At 32.3% G+C, this 21,966-nt stretch overlaps 1 protein-coding gene across 1 annotated transcript in view; it reads left to right on the forward strand.

The window, feature by feature from the left end:
- Window positions 1-21,966, forward strand: part of LOC114327092 (UDP-glucose:glycoprotein glucosyltransferase) — a 100,365-nt gene that overhangs the window by 13,387 nt on the left and 65,012 nt on the right. Inside the window, exons 4-8 of the mRNA XM_028275592.1 lie at window positions 719-907; window positions 4,423-4,595; window positions 10,599-10,794; window positions 19,105-19,448; window positions 19,661-19,751. Coding sequence (XP_028131393.1) covers window positions 719-907; window positions 4,423-4,595; window positions 10,599-10,794; window positions 19,105-19,448; window positions 19,661-19,751 — 993 coding nt within the window. The remainder of the gene's footprint in view (window positions 1-718; window positions 908-4,422; window positions 4,596-10,598; window positions 10,795-19,104; window positions 19,449-19,660; window positions 19,752-21,966) is intronic.

The following is a 21,966-nucleotide window of genomic DNA, read 5'->3' on the forward strand; positions in this document are numbered from 1 at the left end:
GTAAATTGTTTTTTCGTTCTCATTACATAATATACTATTTGCGTTTTCTTATTAGGATGTCAAATACAAAGTTTTTGTCCGCAAAACAACTGGAAGAGGGAGCGGCACGTATTATGAATGGGGAAGAGAGTGATCCAGACCCGTTTGAAGATAGTGGTAGTGACTGGGAAGAGGACAATTTGGAAGCTGAATCCTCTGGCTCCAATAGCGAGACTGATGCAGAAAACAATTCGTCTGTTTCTCCTGTTCCCATTATCCAAGCGGAATTTAACAGTCCAGTACCTAACCAGATACAACACTGCAAGTTTACGTCGAAATTTTCGCCAAAACATAGCTGATATCTTCAATATAACTAAATAAAATGATGTGAATATAGCACAGGAAAAGAAGAGGAAGACTTGTCATTACTGTCCAAGCAAAAAAAGGCGCATGACGCCCAACTATTGCAAGGAGTGCAAGAAGCCAATTTGCGGAGAACACCGAGGAGATATTTGTACCCTATGTTCCTAAAAATACCCAAATATGTATTTTTTCATAATTTTATGCTTTTGTTTTTATACTAAGAATCTTAATTGTTTTCTATATAATGAATAAAAAAATTCAAAGTAAAAAATATAGGCTTTTTTCTATGGAGTAGTAAAATTTACGATAGTCCCGTATTTACGTCTGGCAAAAACGATCCCGTATTCTAGGGTTAAAAAATTTATTTTGTTTTCAGCCTAGTGAAAATCACAAAAGAATAGAGTTACACAGGATTGACAACCACTTCCCCGGTTCTGCTAATCGATCTTTAGCTGTTGTGCTTTATGGTCAAATAGGAACCAAGTCTTTCGGTAAATTTCACAGAGTTCTGAAACAGGCAGCTGTAGACGGAAAGATCGATTATGTCATCCGTCACTATGTTAAGGTAATTTTATCATTAATTAATTAAAAAATATCTTAAAACGTATTCTTTAAAGAAAATATTAATCAAATATTAAAAGATATATCAAACAGTACAGATACATCGCCGTAATAGGGCTTTTCATTCACAGTCATTTGTTTCGATCTTCGAGCTGTCATGTGTCACAAAATATTGATATATCTACGTCATACGTTATTGGTATATATCAATGATATAAACCAAAGACGTATGACGTAGATATATTAATATTATGTGACACATGACAGAACCTCGAAACAAATGACAATCCATGAAAAGCCCTATTCCAACACATATTTCATTTCACCATTTAAAATCAATTCAACCTAACAGGCAGGATCTGTCGAAAAGCAGACTGGAACTATGGACATTTTCCATAGGAGTCTATTGTTTGCTGGAATCACTTCAATATTTACTTATATGTACATTGTATCAATAATCACTAGTCCAGAATACATCGTCCTTTTTTTTAAATGACTACAAAAGTCTTAAAAATGGTTTTAACAGCTTAGTTTGAGCGAGTCTACCACCTTCTGAAAATTTTCTACTTTTTGAGTGCAGGTTGGACGCGTTTCCGCACGCCCCACACCTAAACCTGTAGCGCTAGCGCGGTTAGGTTTTGTGATTGCACAACTATAATTTTTAATTTTAATCAAAAGATTATACGTTAAAATAAAATAAGTTATTTTTGTCGGACAAAAAATAGGGTGCGATCAACGAGTCCGACACCCGCAGGATGTCGCTTTAGTGCGGTACAGTTTTGTTAATGGTACACTTCGCGTCATAAAAAACTGGTAGTGTTGATCTTGTCAAATCTGTCATTCTGATTTCTAGGGCAATGTTGCCGGTCATCTCAATTTAGTACCCATACATTGATTCTTGTTTTATTATAATTTATGAAAATATTTCAATTCAAAAATAATGATAGTTAATAAATCTCTTTAAATTATTATGTTTAATTTCAAATCGAGAAGTGTGATGGGTTTCTCGTAAATTGTACTGTAAATACAAAACTGTATTGAGTTGTATGATACTAGGATAAATAAAACACACTGGAAAAATAAAAAATTTAATTTGAAATTAATACAAAATGAATAAATTTTACATTGAACAAAGGTGGAATTTAAATATATGTATTACAATAATTCGAAACTGCTGAAATATTAATATTTTGTCATAGCTCCATTATTATTAATGACTTCTTGTAAACTTCTGGGCACTGAGTTAATTAAATTTAGTGATAAATTTTCAACTTCGGCCAAGCTTTTCAAGGTTTATTCAATGATGGTGAATTGTTTATCATCATTCACTTTGCCTTATCCCGATACGGGGTCGGCTTCCCTAATTGCATTTCTCCAAACAATTCTATCTTGGGTCATATCAATGTTAATCCCCTTTACCAACATGTCCTGCCTTATCGTCTCCCCCTGGTCTTCTTTGGTCTACCACTCCTACTCCTTCCAGGAATCTGCACTTCAGCTATTCTTCGTATTGGGTGATTAACGTCTCGACGTTGAACATGACCAAACCATCTTAACCTATGCTCTCTCATTTTGGCATCAATTGGTGCCACACCTAGACTTCCCCTAATATACTCATTTCTAATTTTATCCTTCTTTGTCACTCCACTCATCCATCTAAGCATTCTCATTTTCGCCACAGGCATTCGTTGTTCCTCTTTCTTTTTCACTGCCAACATTCAGTTCCGTACATCATATGGCCGTCTTATGGCTGTTTTATAGAATTTTCCCTTCAGCTTCATTGGAATTTTTCTGTTACACAACACACCACTCGCTTCTTTCCACTTCATCCATCCAGTCCTAATTCTACTGCATGCATCTCCATCTATTTCTCCATTACTCTGTAATACCGATCCTAGGTACTTAAAACTATTGCTTTTCAAAATCATTTTAGCATCCAAAGATACCATTTTATTTGTAGTAACTCTATCTTTAAATGAACATTCCAAATACTCTGTTTTTGTCCTACTAAGTTTTAAACCTTTTTCCTTCAGAGCTTGTCTCCACTGTTCCAGTTTTTGTTTCAAGTCTCTTTCACTATTTCCTATTAACACTACATAATCAGCATACATTGGGCACCATGGAATGCTACCCTCTCCCACACCTGTCCTAACACTAGTCGTTACTCCCTCATACATATCTCTCACAATCTTTACATATTCGCCAGGGACTCCTTTCTTATTGAGTGCCCACCATAGAATCTCTCCAGGAACTCTATCATATGCTTCCTCAAGATCAATTAAAATATGAGCGTTGGTCTCTTTATTCCTGTATTTTTCCATCAGTTGCCTTACAATGAAAATTGCGTCTGTTGCATAAAGCCAAATTGATTATCGGATATTTCGATTTCTTCACGTATCTGTCTATCAATTACTCTCTCCCATATTTTCATGGTGTGGCTAAGTAGTTTTATAGCCCTGTAGTTTGTACACTGTTGTATGTCTCCATTCCAACTTCCATAATTCTATTAAATAGACCTGCTAGCCAACTTATTCCTGTCTCTCCCAATGCTCTCCATACTTCCCGTATTTACAATTATTACAATTTCTTTTTAACAATTTTTGTCGTGATGTCGATATTTTCCGAGTTAATTGTACTTACAGTAGACGCCTATATTTTTGACTATGATATTGCATGTAACTTTTTTAGTATTGTAAAATAATTCAAATCCTTTTAACCACTTAAAGTCCTATGTTTTGGCTATCTGTCGGCAAATTTCCAGCTAAATCGAATGTGATATATTTTGGGAATGGAGGAAAATGTAAAAAGGGTATTTTAACGTTTTCTACACTATAAAATTTGATCAAAAACTTGTTTTGAATCAAAAATAACATATAATGACATTTTTGAGTCCCTTCTAATAAAATATTCTTTTTTCCATTGATACTTTACGATAGAAAATGCAAATTTGTATAAATAAATACCAAATCCCTGTAAAATCGTTGAAAATAACATTTTCAGAAAAAAAAAAGAAGAAGAAGATAATTCGACCTTAAATGTCCTACTTTTACATTCCGCAGATGGTATATACCAATTTTCGGACAAATCGGAGATCCAAAAGTTTTTTGATCCAAAATTGAGTGATTTGAAATGGAATCACCCTAATACGAAACTCTTCAATTTCAATTGAAAGTACGTATAATTAATTACTAAAAATTGTCGATATCTGGTCCTACAAATTTACAGCCTCGTTTCGTTAGTCCGATAAAGCAAATATGTTAATTATGGCAGGTTAACTTTGACGATTACAAAAGTCATAATTTTAATTATTTTAACGTTCAAATAATACACGTTTATTAAAAAAGTAATTGTCCGACAAAATCCCCTCTGTCGCTCAATGGTAAGAGCGCCTATCATTTTCAAAAAAGAACGATGTACTGTGGACTACACGATATGAGCAGGTCGCAAACCGTGTGCTTAATTTTTTATTTAGCAAGATCTAAAAAAATCTAAAAATTTTGCTTTTTTATTTATTTATAGGGAAATGACTCTAAAAACCTACGGCTATCTGGATATGGAGTGGAACTTCAAATGAAATCAACTGAATATAAATCTCAAGATGACACAGAACTACATGAAGATCAAAACTCAGCTGAGGCATCGCAGGAGGATGAGGATACAGAATTAGAAGGATTTGATTTTGCAAAACTTAAGTAAGGTTATTCACCATTATTATAGTTTACTTTGAATTTTCTATGAATGTTAATGATGATATACAAACTACTGTTTAAGAAAAGTAAGTAGGTTATGAAAACTCTAACATGGAAGTAAAAAACTCATTAGTAGTAGGTGTAATTTAATTAATAATCTTAAAAATCCAAATGTATTACATAAATGTGGTTAGAACGAACGTTTTCGGACCTATCAGTCCATCATCAATGAACACTTGCATTTGCAAAATAGCCCCAAAACCAAACAGTGGTTATATCGCTCGTACCTATGATTAATGTGATTCCTAATACATTTCCAGTGAAAATAATAACTCTTTGATAAGTATTGGCGATTACAATTTTTTTTATATGCGTGTCCGCGATTATAACTCTCAAAATATTTATAATGAAAAGATTTAGTTCATAACAGATGCCGACGAAAACAATTATTTCCCTTTCTGTTTCTGTTTCTGCCGACGAAAACAATTATTTCTGAGAACTTTTTACTAATTATAATTTTCGTGGATCCACAAACAGAAATGATGTTTTTTGCCGATACTTCTCAAAAAATAAATTTTTCGCTAACACTTTATTGGGATTATAGTTTTCACAATCATATAATCGAAAATAATATTTTTCGCGGCGTTCATTGAAAGTTCTACTCTTAACGGCATTTTTCGGAGTTATACTTTTCGTAGGCGGCGGCGATATGTAGAATTCAATTTACATTCTTTAATTGTAAAATTGTAAGGGCTTAAAGCCGATGTTAGTGGATACCTTACAAGAAAGCTTAAACAACTATCGTGGCAGACGTCAACTGACGTCTGCCAAGTGAGCTGCCAAGTACTTGGCAGACGTCAGTTGACCAAGATGGTTGTTTAAGATTTCGTGTAGGGATTCTTTATGTTCCAGGAAGGTATCCACTAACATCGGCTTTACAATTTTACAATTCTGTGGCCGTTTGACAAAAAGTTTCCACTTTTTGTGATTTGGACTTTTTTATGCCAGTTGATAGTGTGTGATTATATGCCTCATCTGCCCAAAGTAGATATGTCCAGTGTACTGTGAAATGTAGTTTACGTTCCATGTTTAAATCGGGATATGTCCACATGACCAAATCAACGTTTGCCAAAAGCTGATATGTACCCTTGTCAGTTGTAAGTCATAAAACATTGCGCATGCCAAAAGCAGATTTGTACACTTGAAGTGGATTTATCATATTTTGGCAGACATTTTTTGAAGTTATACTTCTTTACGGGCGTAATGACGGTGAAATTTTATATGGGAAAACCTAGCGACCGGGCGCATGCGCATTATAACTTTGTTCTGATTGGATGTTCAAATGACATGACAAAAATTATCCAATATGGCAGCTGTGGCACAGCTGTGGGACTGTGCATGGTTTGGTTATAATGTATGCTTGTTGCGTTTTAAAATTTGTAGGAAGAGAAACAACAAACAAAAAGTTAGTTAATAGTTATACTGCCTTTTTAAATAGTTTTCATATTATATTTTTGGACTTATTTACATAGAAGAGATGATTGTTGCATGCCAATGTGAAAGCTCATCAAACTGTGCCTAGTATGAGTGCCGCAGATCTCGCTTATTCAAAGCTAAAGAATCTTTCACTGGTAAGTGTTTTATAAATAGTTGATCAAATTTTGTTATGATATTTGAACATAGCCACTTTGCACGACGCAAGTGATTGCGAAATTTATTAGTCGTTATACGGGCTCCGATACCTACCTTGAACCTACCAAAATACATAAGTAGTATGTAATACTTTTATTTACATAATTTGATTACCATCAAAATTTCTATCAATATTCACCTAATATATTGTCTTCTTACTCTATGTTTTGTTGTATTTTTTCAATTCTAAATCATTTCAATTCAAAATCAGAATAATTTGATTTACATAAGTTAAAAATGTCAAAAGGTTAATCTGTTTAGTTAGACGATCTTCGCACATAATGACAAGCTGTCTCTGTGGCGAAGTTTTAATGCGGGAATCCCAATACAACGCAAATACCAGCCGCGTGGTAAGTTGGTTCGAATCCCAATAGAAACTTTTATTTTTTTATTTTTTTTTATACATTTTATGATTGTAAGTATATTTATTATATAATTTTATTTTCAGAAAATACGTATTTAGTTAAAAATTTTTCCGACAATTAATGTTCAGAAATCATTTGTGGCATTTTTAATGTTTTTTGGCACTGTTTTAATAAAAATGTTTGAGAAGTAGTAAGTATAAATTAATTTAATATTTAAATAAAATATAAATAAAAAGTATATTAATTTCGTTTATAATCATATAATCATATAATAGAAGTATAACTTCTTACGTGCGTACAAAGTACACACACATTCTTTTTTTCTATATTTCTTGGACTTACCTTGTTTTTTTAGGAGCAGTATTTTTTTATTTTGTATAAAGATTTTGTTTTAAAAATGTTTAACTATATTATGTTGGCAATATTTTTTTTTATTTAGGAAGCTTACATTATAATATACAGGGTGTTTCTAAATAAGTATGACAAACTGTATGGGTTAATTCTACATAAAAAAATAAGTACAGTCTGCTCGATAAACATAATATGTCCGCAAATGCTTCGTTTCCCAGATACGGGGTGTTGAATTTTTTTTTCCAAGCTGCTAATTTATTTATTACACCGGTTGAGCTATGACAATGAAATTTGGTAAGTTTTGCGCATTTTTGACACACAAATAAGAATTTTTTATTCATCATTGGCGCGCATAAGGGTAACGGTCTGAATTTTTTTAAACAAATAAATTGTACGCCACTGAGATATTCAAAATTAAAAATTATTTTTGAATTCCATAACTAATTTCTGATAAAAAACCTCTCTTGCCTTATTTTCATATGATTTGCCGTTTTTATGCAAAAAATGAATATCTTAACGCGTATTTTTCATTTCATTAATACATTACCAAAAAGTATCTAATACAATAAAATACTAAACTAGAAAAATAACAGAAAATGACACTAATAAGATTTTAACTAGGCGCAAAGCTACAACATATGTTCAAAATGACCTTCACTGGTGGCAGAAGAATTTTATATTCATCATTGGCGCGCGTATGGGTATTGGTCTGAATTTCTTTTTAAGAAAAAAATAGTATGCCACTGAGATATGTCAAATTAAAAATCATTTTTGAATTGCTCGTATAATTTGTGACAAAAAATACAGGGTGAGGCAAATAAAGGGCCTATTAGAAATATCTCGAGAACTAAAGGCAACAGAATCATGAAAATTGGAATAAAGGGGTTTTGAAGGATGATCTATTAAATGAAAATATTTTCACCTCTTTGCAACTTCCGGTTATACCGGAAGTTGCTTATAACTTCGTTTTTTTAAATGGGACACCCTGTATATTTTTACATTTTTGGATTCTCTTCGATGTCTTCTTTCTTAAAATATGAGGTTCTGTAATATTATACAGGGTATTTTAAAAGATAATTACGTTTTTTTATTAATTTCGTAGCAAAATTAACACCCTGTAGAATTGTAGTAGTTTGACATCTAAAACTCTACTTACGTTCAAATGATTTTTAATATACTCTACTATTGTTAAGAATCATTATTATAGCTAAATTTTTAATTTTAGTATACAGGGTTGGTCGATACTTTTTTATTTCTTAAGCAGTTCCTATACCTAACTGCTTTAATTTGTGCTTAATTGTTAATCGCACCAACAATCTTAACTATGTAGGTATTTTGATAGCTAAACCATTATTGGTAATTTTAAGGACCAGTCTGGATTAATATGGATTTATTTCTGAAAAATTATTTGGGATTGAGTATTTTCACGGCCAACCTAATAAAATTTTACGTATTTTTTGTTGCAATTAATGTTTAGCTTGAATTACCAATAACTCACAAATTAAAGCAGTTAGGTATAGGGAATGCTTAAGAAATAAAAAAAGAACTATAAAATATCATTTCACTACAATACAAAAATACAGGGTGTTCCATTTAAGAAAACTCAGAAAATACTCATTCCGAGTTTCGACCAACCCTGTATACTAAAATTAAAAATTTGGCTATACTAATAATTCTTAACAATAGTAGAGTATATTAAAAATCATTTGAACGTAAGTAGAGTTTTAGAAGTCAAACTACTACAATTCTACAGGGTGTGAATGTTGCTGCGAAATTAATAAAAAAACGTAATTATCTTTTAAAATACCCTGTATAATATTACAAAACCTCATATTTTAAGAAAGAAGACATCGAAGAGAATCCAAAAATGTAAAAATATACAGGGTGTCCCATTTAAAAAAACGAAGTTATAAGCAACTTCCCGTATAACCGGAAGTTGCAAAGAGATGAAAATATTTTCATTTAATAGATCATCCTTCAAAACTCCTTTATTCCAATTTTCATGATTATGTTGCCTTTAGTTCTCAAGATATTTCTAATAGGCCAGTTATCTGCCTCACCCTATATATCTTGCCTTTTTTCATATGAGGCACCGTTTTTATACAAGAAAAATAATACATCTTAACGCTTACAAAGTATTCGAGGTAGTTTCCATAATAGAAACTCATTTCAAATACTTTGTAAATGTTAAGATGTTTTATTTTTTGCATAAGAACGGCGCATCGTATGAAAAAAAGACAAGATAGATTTTTTATCAAAACTTAAACGAAGAATTCAAAAATGATTTTTAATTTGGAATATCTCAGTGGCGTATATTATTTTCATTACAAAAATTCAGACCATTACCCGTACGAGCGCCAATGATGAATATAAAATTCTACTTTCACCTCTGAAAGGGGTAATTTTGAACATTTGTTGTAGCTTTGAGCCTAGTTTAAATCGTATTAGTGTTATATTCTATTATTGTTCTAGATTAGTATTATCTTATTAGATAGTTCTTGATAATGTATTAAATAAATGAAAAATACGCGTCAAGATATATATTTTTTTAGATAAAAATGGTGCACCATATGAAAATAAGACAAGAGAGGTTTTTTATCATAAATTAAATGAGGAATTCAAAAATAATCTTTAATTTGAAATATCTCAGTGGCGTACTATTTTTTCTTTAAAAAAATTTAGACCATTACCCGTATGCGCGCCAATGGTAAATAAAAAATTGCTAGTTGAATGTCAAAAAATGCGCAATAACTACTTCTTAAAACCCACCAAATTTTATTACAATGTTGTCAGTAGTTTATTTAAAAAGCGTTTGCCAAAAGCTGATATTATGTGCACTTAGATCCGTAAATTTTTTGCATTTTGCAAAATTAACAGAAAATTTTAATGAAATTTGTAGCTAGGTAAACTCATATGGATAGCTGTAAGAAAATTAAACTCAAAACCAAATATGATATTTCTAAAACTGTGATTTTATGGACGTCGTAGAAATTTGAATTTGATCTCCTGAAAAGTAGCAAAAATGGACATATAAGCTTTTGGCAAACGACCACTCAATTTAAGAATCTAATTTAATTCTACATATAACCACTCTTTGGTTTTGAGGCTATTTTGCAAGCACAAGAGTTCACTGATGATGGACTGATAGGTCCAAAAACGTTCGTTCTGGACACATTTATGTAATCCAGTTGGATTTTTAAGATTTTTAATTAAATTATACCTACTACTAAGAAGTTTTTTACTTCAACGTGTTTAAAGTTTTTTAACTACATGGTATACAGTCATATTCCGGGAACTTTCTCGTTTTAGTTTAAGTAGGGTGGGGCGAAAAATACTGTTATTGTCTTATATTTATTATTAAATTATATTTTCTGCGCGGTAATAAAATATCAAGGATGTAAATATTTTTAACAACTTTTAAAAATAGTGAAAAGTAACACTTGTAGATCGTAAAACAATATGAGTCCCAATAAGAAGTCATTGTGCTCCCAATGGCCAAATGTAGTGTTAGGTTAGCGTGAGTGGTAACGATAGCTTTACTTGAATATCTTATAAATATGTGATGTTTGTGTAAATACTTCTATTTTCTAATTTTCAGACAAATATTCCCTAACCTTAAAAATCAGTTAGATAAATTTAAAACGCATCTTGAAGATACTTCCAGTGAATTGGCTCCATTGAAGGTGTGGCAGTTTCAAGAGCTAAGTTTACAAGCTGCTGAAAGAATTATGAATGCTCCCAGGGAAGAAGCATTGAAGATATTGACCAATACTGCTCAAAATTTTCCAATGCAGGTAATAATTTTTTATATTGAGGGTAATATACTAATTAAAATCAAAATAATATAATGTACAGCTGGTTTTAAAAAAAAGTGATACGACTCTTCAAGCCCATTTTGTAGAAAATTGAGCAGTGTATTTTGAAGGATAAATACTTATTATTTACATACGGTCACTGTCACTGCCAAATCTTAAAATTTGTCAGATAACTTATTCTGTTCAACCTCAGAAAATGGCTTCACATGCTAGCAAAGAAGTAAAAGCAAGAATTGTAAGTAAATTAGAAGATGGTTGGTCACTCTCTGCCGTAAAGAACCATTTTAACGTAAGCAGAACAGTTTTTAATATTAATAAAAGATCGAGAGAACAAGAAACTCTCGAAAGAAAGCAAGGTTCTGGAAGACCAAAAATATCTACCGCTCATGAAGATCGTACGCTTTTGGAGAGATTAGAAGAGAATCCTTTTAAAGATGCAAAAACTGCAAGAATTCCAAATAATATCAAAATTTAGACCTTAATAATTATTACAATTTATGAATTAACATAATATGTAATCAGTTGTTCGTTGCTTGTTTGTTTATTTTATTATTTATCTGTCATAATAAATATAATATAATATCAGTGCCCAGAGCACGCAAAATAGAATTCTATTTTGCTGACGTCACAAAATAGAATTTCATAATGGGAGAATCGACGGTTGCTAGGCAACAAGACGTCACTAAAATAGAATTCTATTTTGCGTGCTCCCACTGCAGGACCAATCAAATACACTGCTCAAAATGATTAAATCTTACTAAGAGTCGTATCAGTTTTTTTAGGAACCAGCTGTACAACATATACAGGGTGTCCAGAAACTCTACCGACAAACGAAGACAGGAGATTCCTCAAGTAATTTTAAGACAATTTAACCAAATTCACCCAGTCCGAAAATGCTTCCTAAGGGAGCTAGAGCTCTTTGAAAATGGCGTCTGGTAACTAGTTTTTCTTAAATACCTTCAGAACGCTTCTCGTTAGAAAAACAAAAATTTGTACGCATATTTATCTTCCAGAGATAAATTGAATTTATAGTACCAGTCATAGGCGTCCGTTTTGGGTAGGGTAACGGTTATTTTATTGCATAACTTTTTTATCTTTACATTTTAAGCATCTTTCACTTTGGATTATTAAATTGTGTGGTATGCTAGTACTAAAAGGTTCTCTTGATTTAAGTCGGTAGGACGCACCGTTTTCTAGAAAAATCGATTTGAAAATTTTTCGTCTCTTGAATTTGAAAAAAAATTGAAAAATTTTTTCGAAAAAAACGGTGTATTTTACCAACTTGGAGCAAGAGGAACTTTTACTACTAGAATACCTCATAATTTAATAATCTAGTGTAAAAAATGCTTAAAAATTAAAGACAAAAAAGTTATGCGATTGACTGTTATGCGATTAACCGTTGACCTACCCAAAACCGACGCATATTACCGATGCTATAAATTCGCAATTAATGAAATCGATTCATCTCTGGAATATAATTGAACGTACAAGTTTTCGTTTTTCTAAATAGTTTTTTTTTTTTAATTTTTTTTGAAATTTAAAAAACGAAAAATTTTTAAATCAATTTTCTAGAAAACGGTGTATCCTATCGACTTAAAACAAGAGTACCTTTTAGTACAAGAATACCTCACAATTTAATAATCCAGAGTCAAAAATGCTTAAAAGTTAAAGACAAAAAAGTTATGCGATAAAGTAACCGTTGACCTACCCAAAACGGACGCCTATGACCGGTACTAGAAATTTGCAATGGATGGAATCGATTTATCTCTGGAAGATAAATACGCATATCAATTTTTGTTTTTCTAAATAGAAGCGTTCCGGAGGTATTTAAGAAAAACTAATTACCGGACGCCATCTTCAAATAGCTCTAGCTCCCTTAGGAAGCATTTTCGGACTAAGTGAATTGGGTGAAATTGTCTTAAAATTATCAGTAGTAATTGCACAAGAGCTCTAAAATTCTATATTAATTTTAGAGATCGAGTGCAATTTGTTGCGATTATTTCATGAATAAAACTGTTCAACACCAAAATTTTATTGTAATTTATTTATGTAAGTACAAATTAGTACAATTAAACACACAGTTGTTATAAATATTAATTTGACGGTTGAAAGTCATCACTTTTATAATTTTTAAAACATTAATTGCCATTAATGTCACTGAATGCATTTTTTCGTAGCAACGAAGGGCATCTGACGTAATATACTTGACGACGGGAAATTATCAAAAATTATCGATTTAATTTAGATTTATGTAGCTTTCTATTGGTCAGAATCTCCTATGAATGAAATAATCTGAGGAATCTCCTGTATTCGTTTGTCGGTTGAGTTTCTGGACACCCTGTATAATGTATTTATACACATTTTTCTTCATTACCTAAGACGTGTGCTGCTTCTTTGATTTTCCTTTATTTTCTTTAATGATTATTGATGGATTTTTCCTTTGCACACTGTGCTCATTATCCTAGGCATATTTGCATATCTGGAATCTGTCATTCCTGTTGAATAATCCTACCAATAAAAGAGATCAAGTCATTATTAACCCCTTGAGAATTGGCCAGACTTCTCTAACGCAGAAAACACAAATATACATCCATATTAACATCTCTACGTCTCTACATCCCTGTATAAGGACCTGGAGATCTGAAACTGCTTCTCTAATGTCTGTCTCATCTTGACTTTACAGTACACGAACATACGGCAATACAATCCTTATGGGAGCTTTTAATCCTTAAGGTCCTAAAAATGTCGGTCCCTAAAAATGTTAAATTAAAACTAACCCGTTACAGTCAAGTAAAACAATATTTTTCATTGTTTTTTTTTTGTGAGTGATAATCATTTTCGAAAAGTAATCAGCAATTTTATAATCGATATTCGTAATAACTTTTTTTGGCTAAGAATGTTAGAATATTCAACATTAAAAGTGGATGTTGTTCTATGGTTGTTAATTTATGTATTGACAGTATAGACAGTTCTGAAGTAATGTCAAGAAAAATATACAATAGATTGTCAGTCAAGTTTAAGTAAAGTTTTATATTGACCTACCAGGTCCTACAGTTGAGAATAAATAAAGTATAATTGTTGATGGTCAGTTCACCTAAATTAAATTATAACAAAGAATATTAAATAAGCTTAAAATTTTATGTTATGAATAAGAAATTTATGACTATGAATCTGCAATCATCAATCAATCACAAACAAGTCTGGCTAATTGGCTCTGCCAAAGCCATTTTTCAAACAAACAAAAAAAAAACAAAAAAAAAAAGCTTAAAATTATTACTGATTGTATTGAGTAACTCATTGCTTATTTGGAAAATTTGGATCCTAATTGCAGTTTATTGTTATTCTTAATGACTGATTTCCAAGATGAAATTGATGTCATTTTAATGTGTTTACACCCTACGACAGTGGCAGTGAATGTGAGGAAGACGGGATTATGTAGAAAGAAGCTAAAATATACAGGGTGTTTCATTAGTAATTGTCCATATAGTAACTGGAGAAACCTTAGCACAAAATACGAAGATTTAACCCAAAACACTTAAATAAAATGTGGTTCCTTACTGAGTTACAGGGTGTGTTATCTAAAAATTTAAAAACTATTTTTGCTCAGTATTTTAAAACTATTCGACGTATCCTGTTCATACTTGGCAGGAAGTATAGGTACTGTACAAGCTACTAAAATTATGTTAAACGTTTCTGGCTATTACCAGAGGCGTACGACGGGGGAAAGTGAATGGTTGACCCTTTCCAAATTCTACGCCACTGGCGAAATTGCTATTATAGTTCAATTTTTGGATTCTCCAATACTTTCTATGAAAATAATATACTCCTCATTCGTTGCGATAAAGTCGTTAGTTTTCGAGATCTTTGAAGTTAAAAATGAAACGACACTGTTATTTTGATTAATGTATTGTGTCGCTTAATTTTTAATTTCAAATATCTCGAAAACTATCATTTTATCGTTACGAATGAAGAGTATATTATTTACATAAAAAGTATTGCAAAATCAAAAAATTACACTAAAATAGCAATTTCGTCAGTGGCTTAGAATTTAGGAAGGGTCAACCAGCCACTATCCCCTGTTGTACGCCTCTGGTAGTAGCTAGAAACGTTTGTTTATCTTAATTTAGTAGGGTGTACAGTATCTACACTTCCTGCCAAGTATGATAAGGATACGCCAAATAGTTTTAAAGTACTGGGTAAAAATAATTTTTAAATTTTAATCATATGAATCACATCATAAATTAATCAAAATAACTGTGCCGTTTCATATTTAACTTATATCTCAAATATTTTATTTAACAAATATCTCAAAAACTAATGACTTTATCGTTACCAATAAAGAGTACATTATTTACGTAGAAAGTATTGTAGAATCTAAAAATGGCACTTAAATAGTAATTCCTCCAGTGGCGTAGAATATGAGAAGGGTCAACCATTCACCATCCCCTGTCGTACGCCTCTGGTAGTAGCTAGAAACGTTTGTTTATCATAATTTAGTAGGGTGTCTAGTAGTCGCACTTTCTGCTAAGTATGAAAAGGATACGTCGACTAGTTTTAAAATGCTGAGCAAAAATAGTTTTTAAATTTTTAGATAAAACACCCTGTAACTCAGTAAGGAACCACATTTTATTTAAGTGTTTTAGGTTAAATCTTCGTATTTTGTGCTAAGGTTTCTCCAGTTGCTATATGGACAATTATTAATGAAACAGCCTGTATAGTTTAAATGTATTTTAATTATTTCTGTAGGTACCTACGTATTTATTAAGGTTTAACATATTTATGGGCTTAAATACATTATTATATAAATGTTTTATACAAAGTTATTTTTATTTTGTTCACATAAAGGTATTTTTCGAAAAAAAAATGTTTTAGAACCCCTGACAGCCACAAAATGTCAATAATATTAATTCCTAAGTTATTAATAGTTATCCTATAGAAAAAAGTATGTTTGCTTAAAACCTGTTTCTGATAAAATTTGGCATCACTGTTGGTCATAAGAACCTCTACTGTAAAGTCAAGGTGGGACGCACAATAGTTCCATGTGCTTTCGAAAATCCAAACTGTGATCTATCAATGTTTGATTCATATTTATCATAAACATACTCGTCTATGTATCTTGGTGAACGCATTATAGGCCTGAATCCCGCGTACCAAAAAAGTTGATTAATAGCAAGCTGAAAATTTGTTAATGGCCTAACGGTGTCTAGTCGGACACACTTTGATGTATGGGAACACTGCAACAGGGGAAGTTTTAATTGTGGAACAATTTAAAAATTTGGAACGTCATACTACGAAAACGTCCCATGTCTTTGTCGGACAGAACTTCCAATTGATTTGTTACCCTTTCATTAAGCTCTCATGCAAAAATCAGACTGGTATTAACACCAACTGGGCATTTTATTGGGCAGGAATTATGACAGGTGATAAATAGCAGTCTGATTTTTACATGAGAGTTTAATGAGGGGAAGGGTAACAAAGCAATTGAAAGTTCTGTCCGACAAAATACGTGGGACGTTTTCGTAGTCTGACGTTCCAAATTTTTGACCTGTTCCACAATTAAAACTTCCCCTGTTCCAGTGTTACTCCCGTACATCAAAGTTTGACTAGATACCGTTAATCTATTAACAAATTTTCAGCTTGCGAATAATTAACTTTTTTTTGGTACGCGGGATCCAGGCCTATTAGATGTCATCATTCATTCTTCGCTTCTCCACTGCTGGACATAGATCTCCCTCATAGTTTTCCATATATTTCGATATTGTGCTTCTAACATCCAATTGTTATGACAACATTTTAGATCATCAGTCCAACGTGTTGGTGGACAACCTCTGCTTCGGTAGGCATCATCTCTTTCTTTCCATTCCAGTATCCGCTTTGTCCATTTGTTATCAGTCATTCAAGCCACGTGACCTGCCCAGTTCCATTTCAGTGTTACTATTATCTCTACTGCATCAGCTACTCCTGATCTTTGTCGTAGCTAGCGTTAAGACGGGTTGACACGATCCAAGTTGGATCCAAGTGTACTTAGTCCAAGTCAACTTGGACGCTGCGCGCGCTTACTTGGAAGCTACTTTGATCGTGTAAATTACTTGGACGTCAAATCTAATAACCATTGCAAAGATGGCGAAAATGATTATGGAGGGTATTTAAGTGGTTGCTGACTACTGATATGTTAAAATATGAGCATGAAATAAAAAAAAGAAATAAAAAAGGAAAATTTGGACTCATAATTGGATACGTGAGGCGCTTGGAGCTTCGTTTAATTTTCTAAGTGAAGTAGTAAATGAAGATTAAGATACATTTAAAAACCATTTAAGAATAACTACCGAGCAATTTGAACAACTATTGCAAATGGTCAATCCAAAAATTCAAAGAGTTGCTACAAATATGAGAGAAAAAAATGTTTGTATGAACATGTGCATAAATCATTAAATTATCATGTAGTGTAACTAATGTAATGTAACGTCAAGTAACGGATATTTGTACATACATAACAATACCCAAAGTATAAATCTCGATTCCTCGTTGTTAGAAATGCTCCTTACTTTTGGTGTACCTAGTAAAAGAAGTTTGAATAAAACAATAAACTATTTTATATAGCGAAATAACCAGATGTTCGTAATGCCGAACTAAACAACGATTGGCACGTCGGTGTCTGTGAAGAGATGAAAAAATGGAAAGAAGGTCTGCCAAAAGGTATGGGTTTACGGTTTCTTTGATATTGCGCTATTTATGGATTTATTACTGTATTATAACTGTATGTAATAAAAAGAGAAATTTGTTTGCTTTGAGTGGATTACTCTACCTCTAAAAGTACCAAAAATAACGAGTATACAGTACCAGTTATTAATGTAGAAATAATCAAAATATGTAAATACTCGTATAAGTAATATTTTTGTTAACAGAAAAATGATAAAATGGAAAGAGAAGAATAATACCATATAACACAATTTAAATCTATTGATATGGTAATTCAGCAAAAAGAAAACATTAAAGAGATTATCCTCGTGCCAAAAAAAAATAACAATAAAGGTTGCGTTTACGCACCTTTGCCGTAAATATGTTTTAACCTTCCGATGACCAACCTTTTTTTGTTACACGGATGACCAAGGGGGGGGGGAATGACCCCAGGTCAAAAATGTCAAAAATGACAATTAACAAAAAAATGAAGTTTTTTTTTAATTTTTTTTATGGCATGGACTTTATGTCATTCAGCCAGTCACAACATGAGTATTAGTGTCTTGTGTAGTGTGTATGTTGAGTAAGTGTCTTGTTACTTTGCAAAGGTGACGTCATTAGCGTAAAACTACTTGGAATTACACATAATAAACGCTATTTTACTAAACATCAACTTCAGAATATATTTTTTATTCGTAAAATATAGGAATTTTTTTTTATTTCAAAATATGAGGATATCTAGAATGATATTAAAGTCAAATAAAAAAATAATGAGTTAAAAATTGAAAATACTTTTGAATTTATTAAAGAAAAACATACGCTGGGGTCACAATTTCCCCCGCTTGTTCATCCGAAGGTTAACACACTGATAATACGAAAAAATATTATTACACGTTATTACTTAGCAGATGAAAGAATCTTTTTCTGATCTTCATTACAGCATATAAAAATCGATCTGCGATATCAAACCACGCTATATTGGGCACATAAATGTCTTCAGTTGACGCATCTGTTGTAGTTGATGCTTTTATTTTTCGTCGGCTTCCTGTTGATACATAGTTCTCATGGAATTATTTTTTTAATACGTCGTTTTCTGTTAAACCAGGAATATTCATGTGCATTTTTATTCGTTTCAGGGCCGCACTTCTAGCATCCTTATTTTTATATTCCATAATGCTTCCTCAGCTTCTTACAGCTCCATAAATCTAACGCTCTCCCTTTCAGCACATTTTCTATTTGTACTTATATCCCGTTTTATATTTTCCGACTGCCACCGTCCTAGTAAAGATAGAAATGTACTTGGACGAGTGAGTAGGTGACACGATAAAAGTAGCTTCCAAGGGTTGCGCGCAGCGTCCAAATAGAGTTGGATGGACTTGGATGAAGAACACTTGGAAAGTGTCAACCCACTCGCACGATCAAAGTAGCTTCCAAGTGTTGCGCGCGCAGCGTCCAAGTAGACTTGGATCGTGTCAACCCGCTTTTAGATGTAGTTCTACTAATCTGTTGAATTCTTTCCTGTTTTTAATATGTTTAGTTTCATTGTAATGTTGCTTCGTTATCATTACTTTAACAATTTAACTAAAAAACCTAATTTTGTACTACACCTAGGCTAAAGGATTAGCAAAAACCACAGTAAATGCGGACTTGAAAGCGGAAATGAAGAAGAATAGCAATATGTTTGCCGCCCACCTTAACCTACAGCCTTCAGATACAGCATTATTTATCAATGGGATGTTCTACGATATTGACTTGGTGGATGTGTATGGGATATTAGAAATTTTACGCCAGGAACTAAAAACTATGGAAGGATTACACGGTCTGGGCATCGGCAATAAACGCATGTCTTCATTGCTGGAATTAGATTTTGGAGATGACCAAAACGGTCAAGACTTTGCTATTGATATCAGAGATTCCGCTATAAATTGGATTAATGACATCGAGCAAGATCCCAAGTAAGTGTACTACACATAAGAAAATCTAGGAAAGCTTTTATATATTAGATTTATTTTTTTCTAGAATTTATAATAAATAATTATTTCTTGCTGAAAGACTTCGGTCGATGGCCTTTTGGTACATTGTATCAATAAAGTATGTCTCTCTAATTATTTCTATAGATAAATTGCTTAGTAGTTTTGTATATACCATAACCAATCTTGTTTAACAGGTATGCTAGATGGTCGAGCTCACTCATGGAGTTATTACGTCCAACGTTTCCTGGGATGTTACGCCAAGTAAGAAGAAATTTGTACAACTTGGTAAGTAGTAAGTTTTTTCTGGAACTTATTTAAATAATTAATAATAAATTTGTAATACTTCAACGTATTTAATGTACAATAAAATTTCTTTAAATTTGAAAAAATACTGAAATATCTTAATTGATGGATTCGACCGTTACTTGATGGAAGTTCATTTTATCTAACAATAAAACACTGAAAACGTTTGTTTTCTATACTTCCACAAAATTTATTATAACTAAGTGACTACAGCTGTTTCGGCGGAGTGCCTTTCTCAAGTGATATAGTTTACAATGCGTTTGCCTTTTTAAGTCTTCAACTGAAGAGGTTGAGGAGTGGGGAGCTGTTTGTCTCGAGTTGGTCATTCAGAATTATATCTGTATTTTTCAGTTTATTAATTTCCATAGATTCTAAAAAAGATAGCTTAAGGCGAATGAAGTAAAAGTCAGACTTACTCTCAATCTTTATTATAACTTCCGACGACCGGTTTCGCTCTTTAAAATTTGTAGAGCATCTTCAGGTCAAAGGTAACAAGTTACAAAATGATTCGGACCTGAAGATGCTCTACAAATTTTAAAAAAATTTTAAAAAGCGAAACCGGTCGTCGGAAGTTATAGTAAAGATTGAGAGTAAGTCTGACTTTTACTTCATTTAAAATGAACTCTCACATGCAACCCATTCAAGATAGCTTAAGGCCTTTATTTTGAATATGTAGAACTTGAAACTCTTCATTGAAAGAATGATTATGATCTAGAAGGTGAAGTGCGTATGTAGAAGTGTCTGTTTTTCTATTGTTGAATGCCCTTTTGTGTTCTGCTATCCGTTTGTCAAAAGTTCTGCCAGTTTGACCGATGTACGTTTTCGGACAGTCACCACAAGTTAGTTTGTACACACCACTCTGTAGTTGCTTTCTCTTTCGGCTTTTATTGTTCTTAATATATTTGCTTAAGTTGTTGTTAGTTCTGAAAGCTGGTGTTATTCCTTTCTTTTTTATGTATCTGGCTATTGCTGTTGTTATCTTGCCAGTATATGTGAGAGAGCAGAAGGTACTGGGTTCTTTCTGTGGTGGTGGATACACTAATTTCAGGGCTTTCTTATGGAGTTTTTGGTTTAAAATTTTGTTAACTGTTTGTTCGTTATAGCCGTTGTTTACTGCTATTTGCTTAATGATGTTTAGTTCTATCTCGAAGTTATTTTTTGTCATGGGAATTTCTGTCAGTCTATGTATCATGCTATGGTAGGCTGCTAATTTGTGTTGTGTAGGATGGGATGATGAATTGTGTATAGTTGTGTCAGTATGGGTAGGTTTATGATATACGGAGAACTCATGTTTGTTGTGTAGTCTGGAAATCGTTACATCTAGAAAGTTTATGGAGTTATTCTGTTCTGTTTCTATTGTAAACTCAATATTATTATGAAGTGAATTAATATATGATAGAAATTGGTCAAGTTGTGTGTTAGTTCCTGTAAAGCATACTAGTATATCATCCACGTATCTCCACCAATATACGAACTGTTTAAATACGGGATGTTTAGAAATTGTTGTTTCAAGTTGGTTCATAAATATATCTGATAGCAATGGGCTTAGAGGATTACCCATAATAAGTCCTGCACTGTTGTTTGTGTATATTTGATTATTGAATTCAAAATAGTCTTGAACAGTGCAGGACTTATTATGGGTAATCCTCTAAGCCCATTGCTATCAGATATATTTATGAACCAACTTGAAACAACAATTTCTAAACATCCCGTATTTAAACAGTTCGTATATTGGTGGAGATACGTGGATGATATACTAGTATGCTTTACAGGAACTAACACACAACTTGACCAATTTCTATCATATATTAATTCACTTCATAATAATATTGAGTTTACAATAGAAACAGAACAGAATAACTCCATAAACTTTCTAGATGTAACGATTTCCAGACTACACAACAAACATGAGTTCTCCGTATATCATAAACCTACCCATACTGACACAACTATACACAAATTAGCAGCCTACCATAGCATGATACATAGACTGACAGAAATTCCCATGACAAAAAATAACTTCGAGATAGAACTAAACATCATTAAACAAATAGCAGTAAACAACGGCTATAACGAACAAACAGTTAACAAAATTTTAAACCAAAAACTCCATAAGAAAGCCCTGAAATTAGTGTATCCACCACCACAGAAAGAACCCAGTACCTTCTGCTCTCTCACATATACTGGCAAGATAACA

Source organism: Diabrotica virgifera, chromosome 4 (genome assembly GCF_917563875.1).
Source record: "Diabrotica virgifera virgifera chromosome 4, PGI_DIABVI_V3a".
NCBI lineage: Eukaryota > Metazoa > Arthropoda > Insecta > Coleoptera > Chrysomelidae > Diabrotica > Diabrotica virgifera.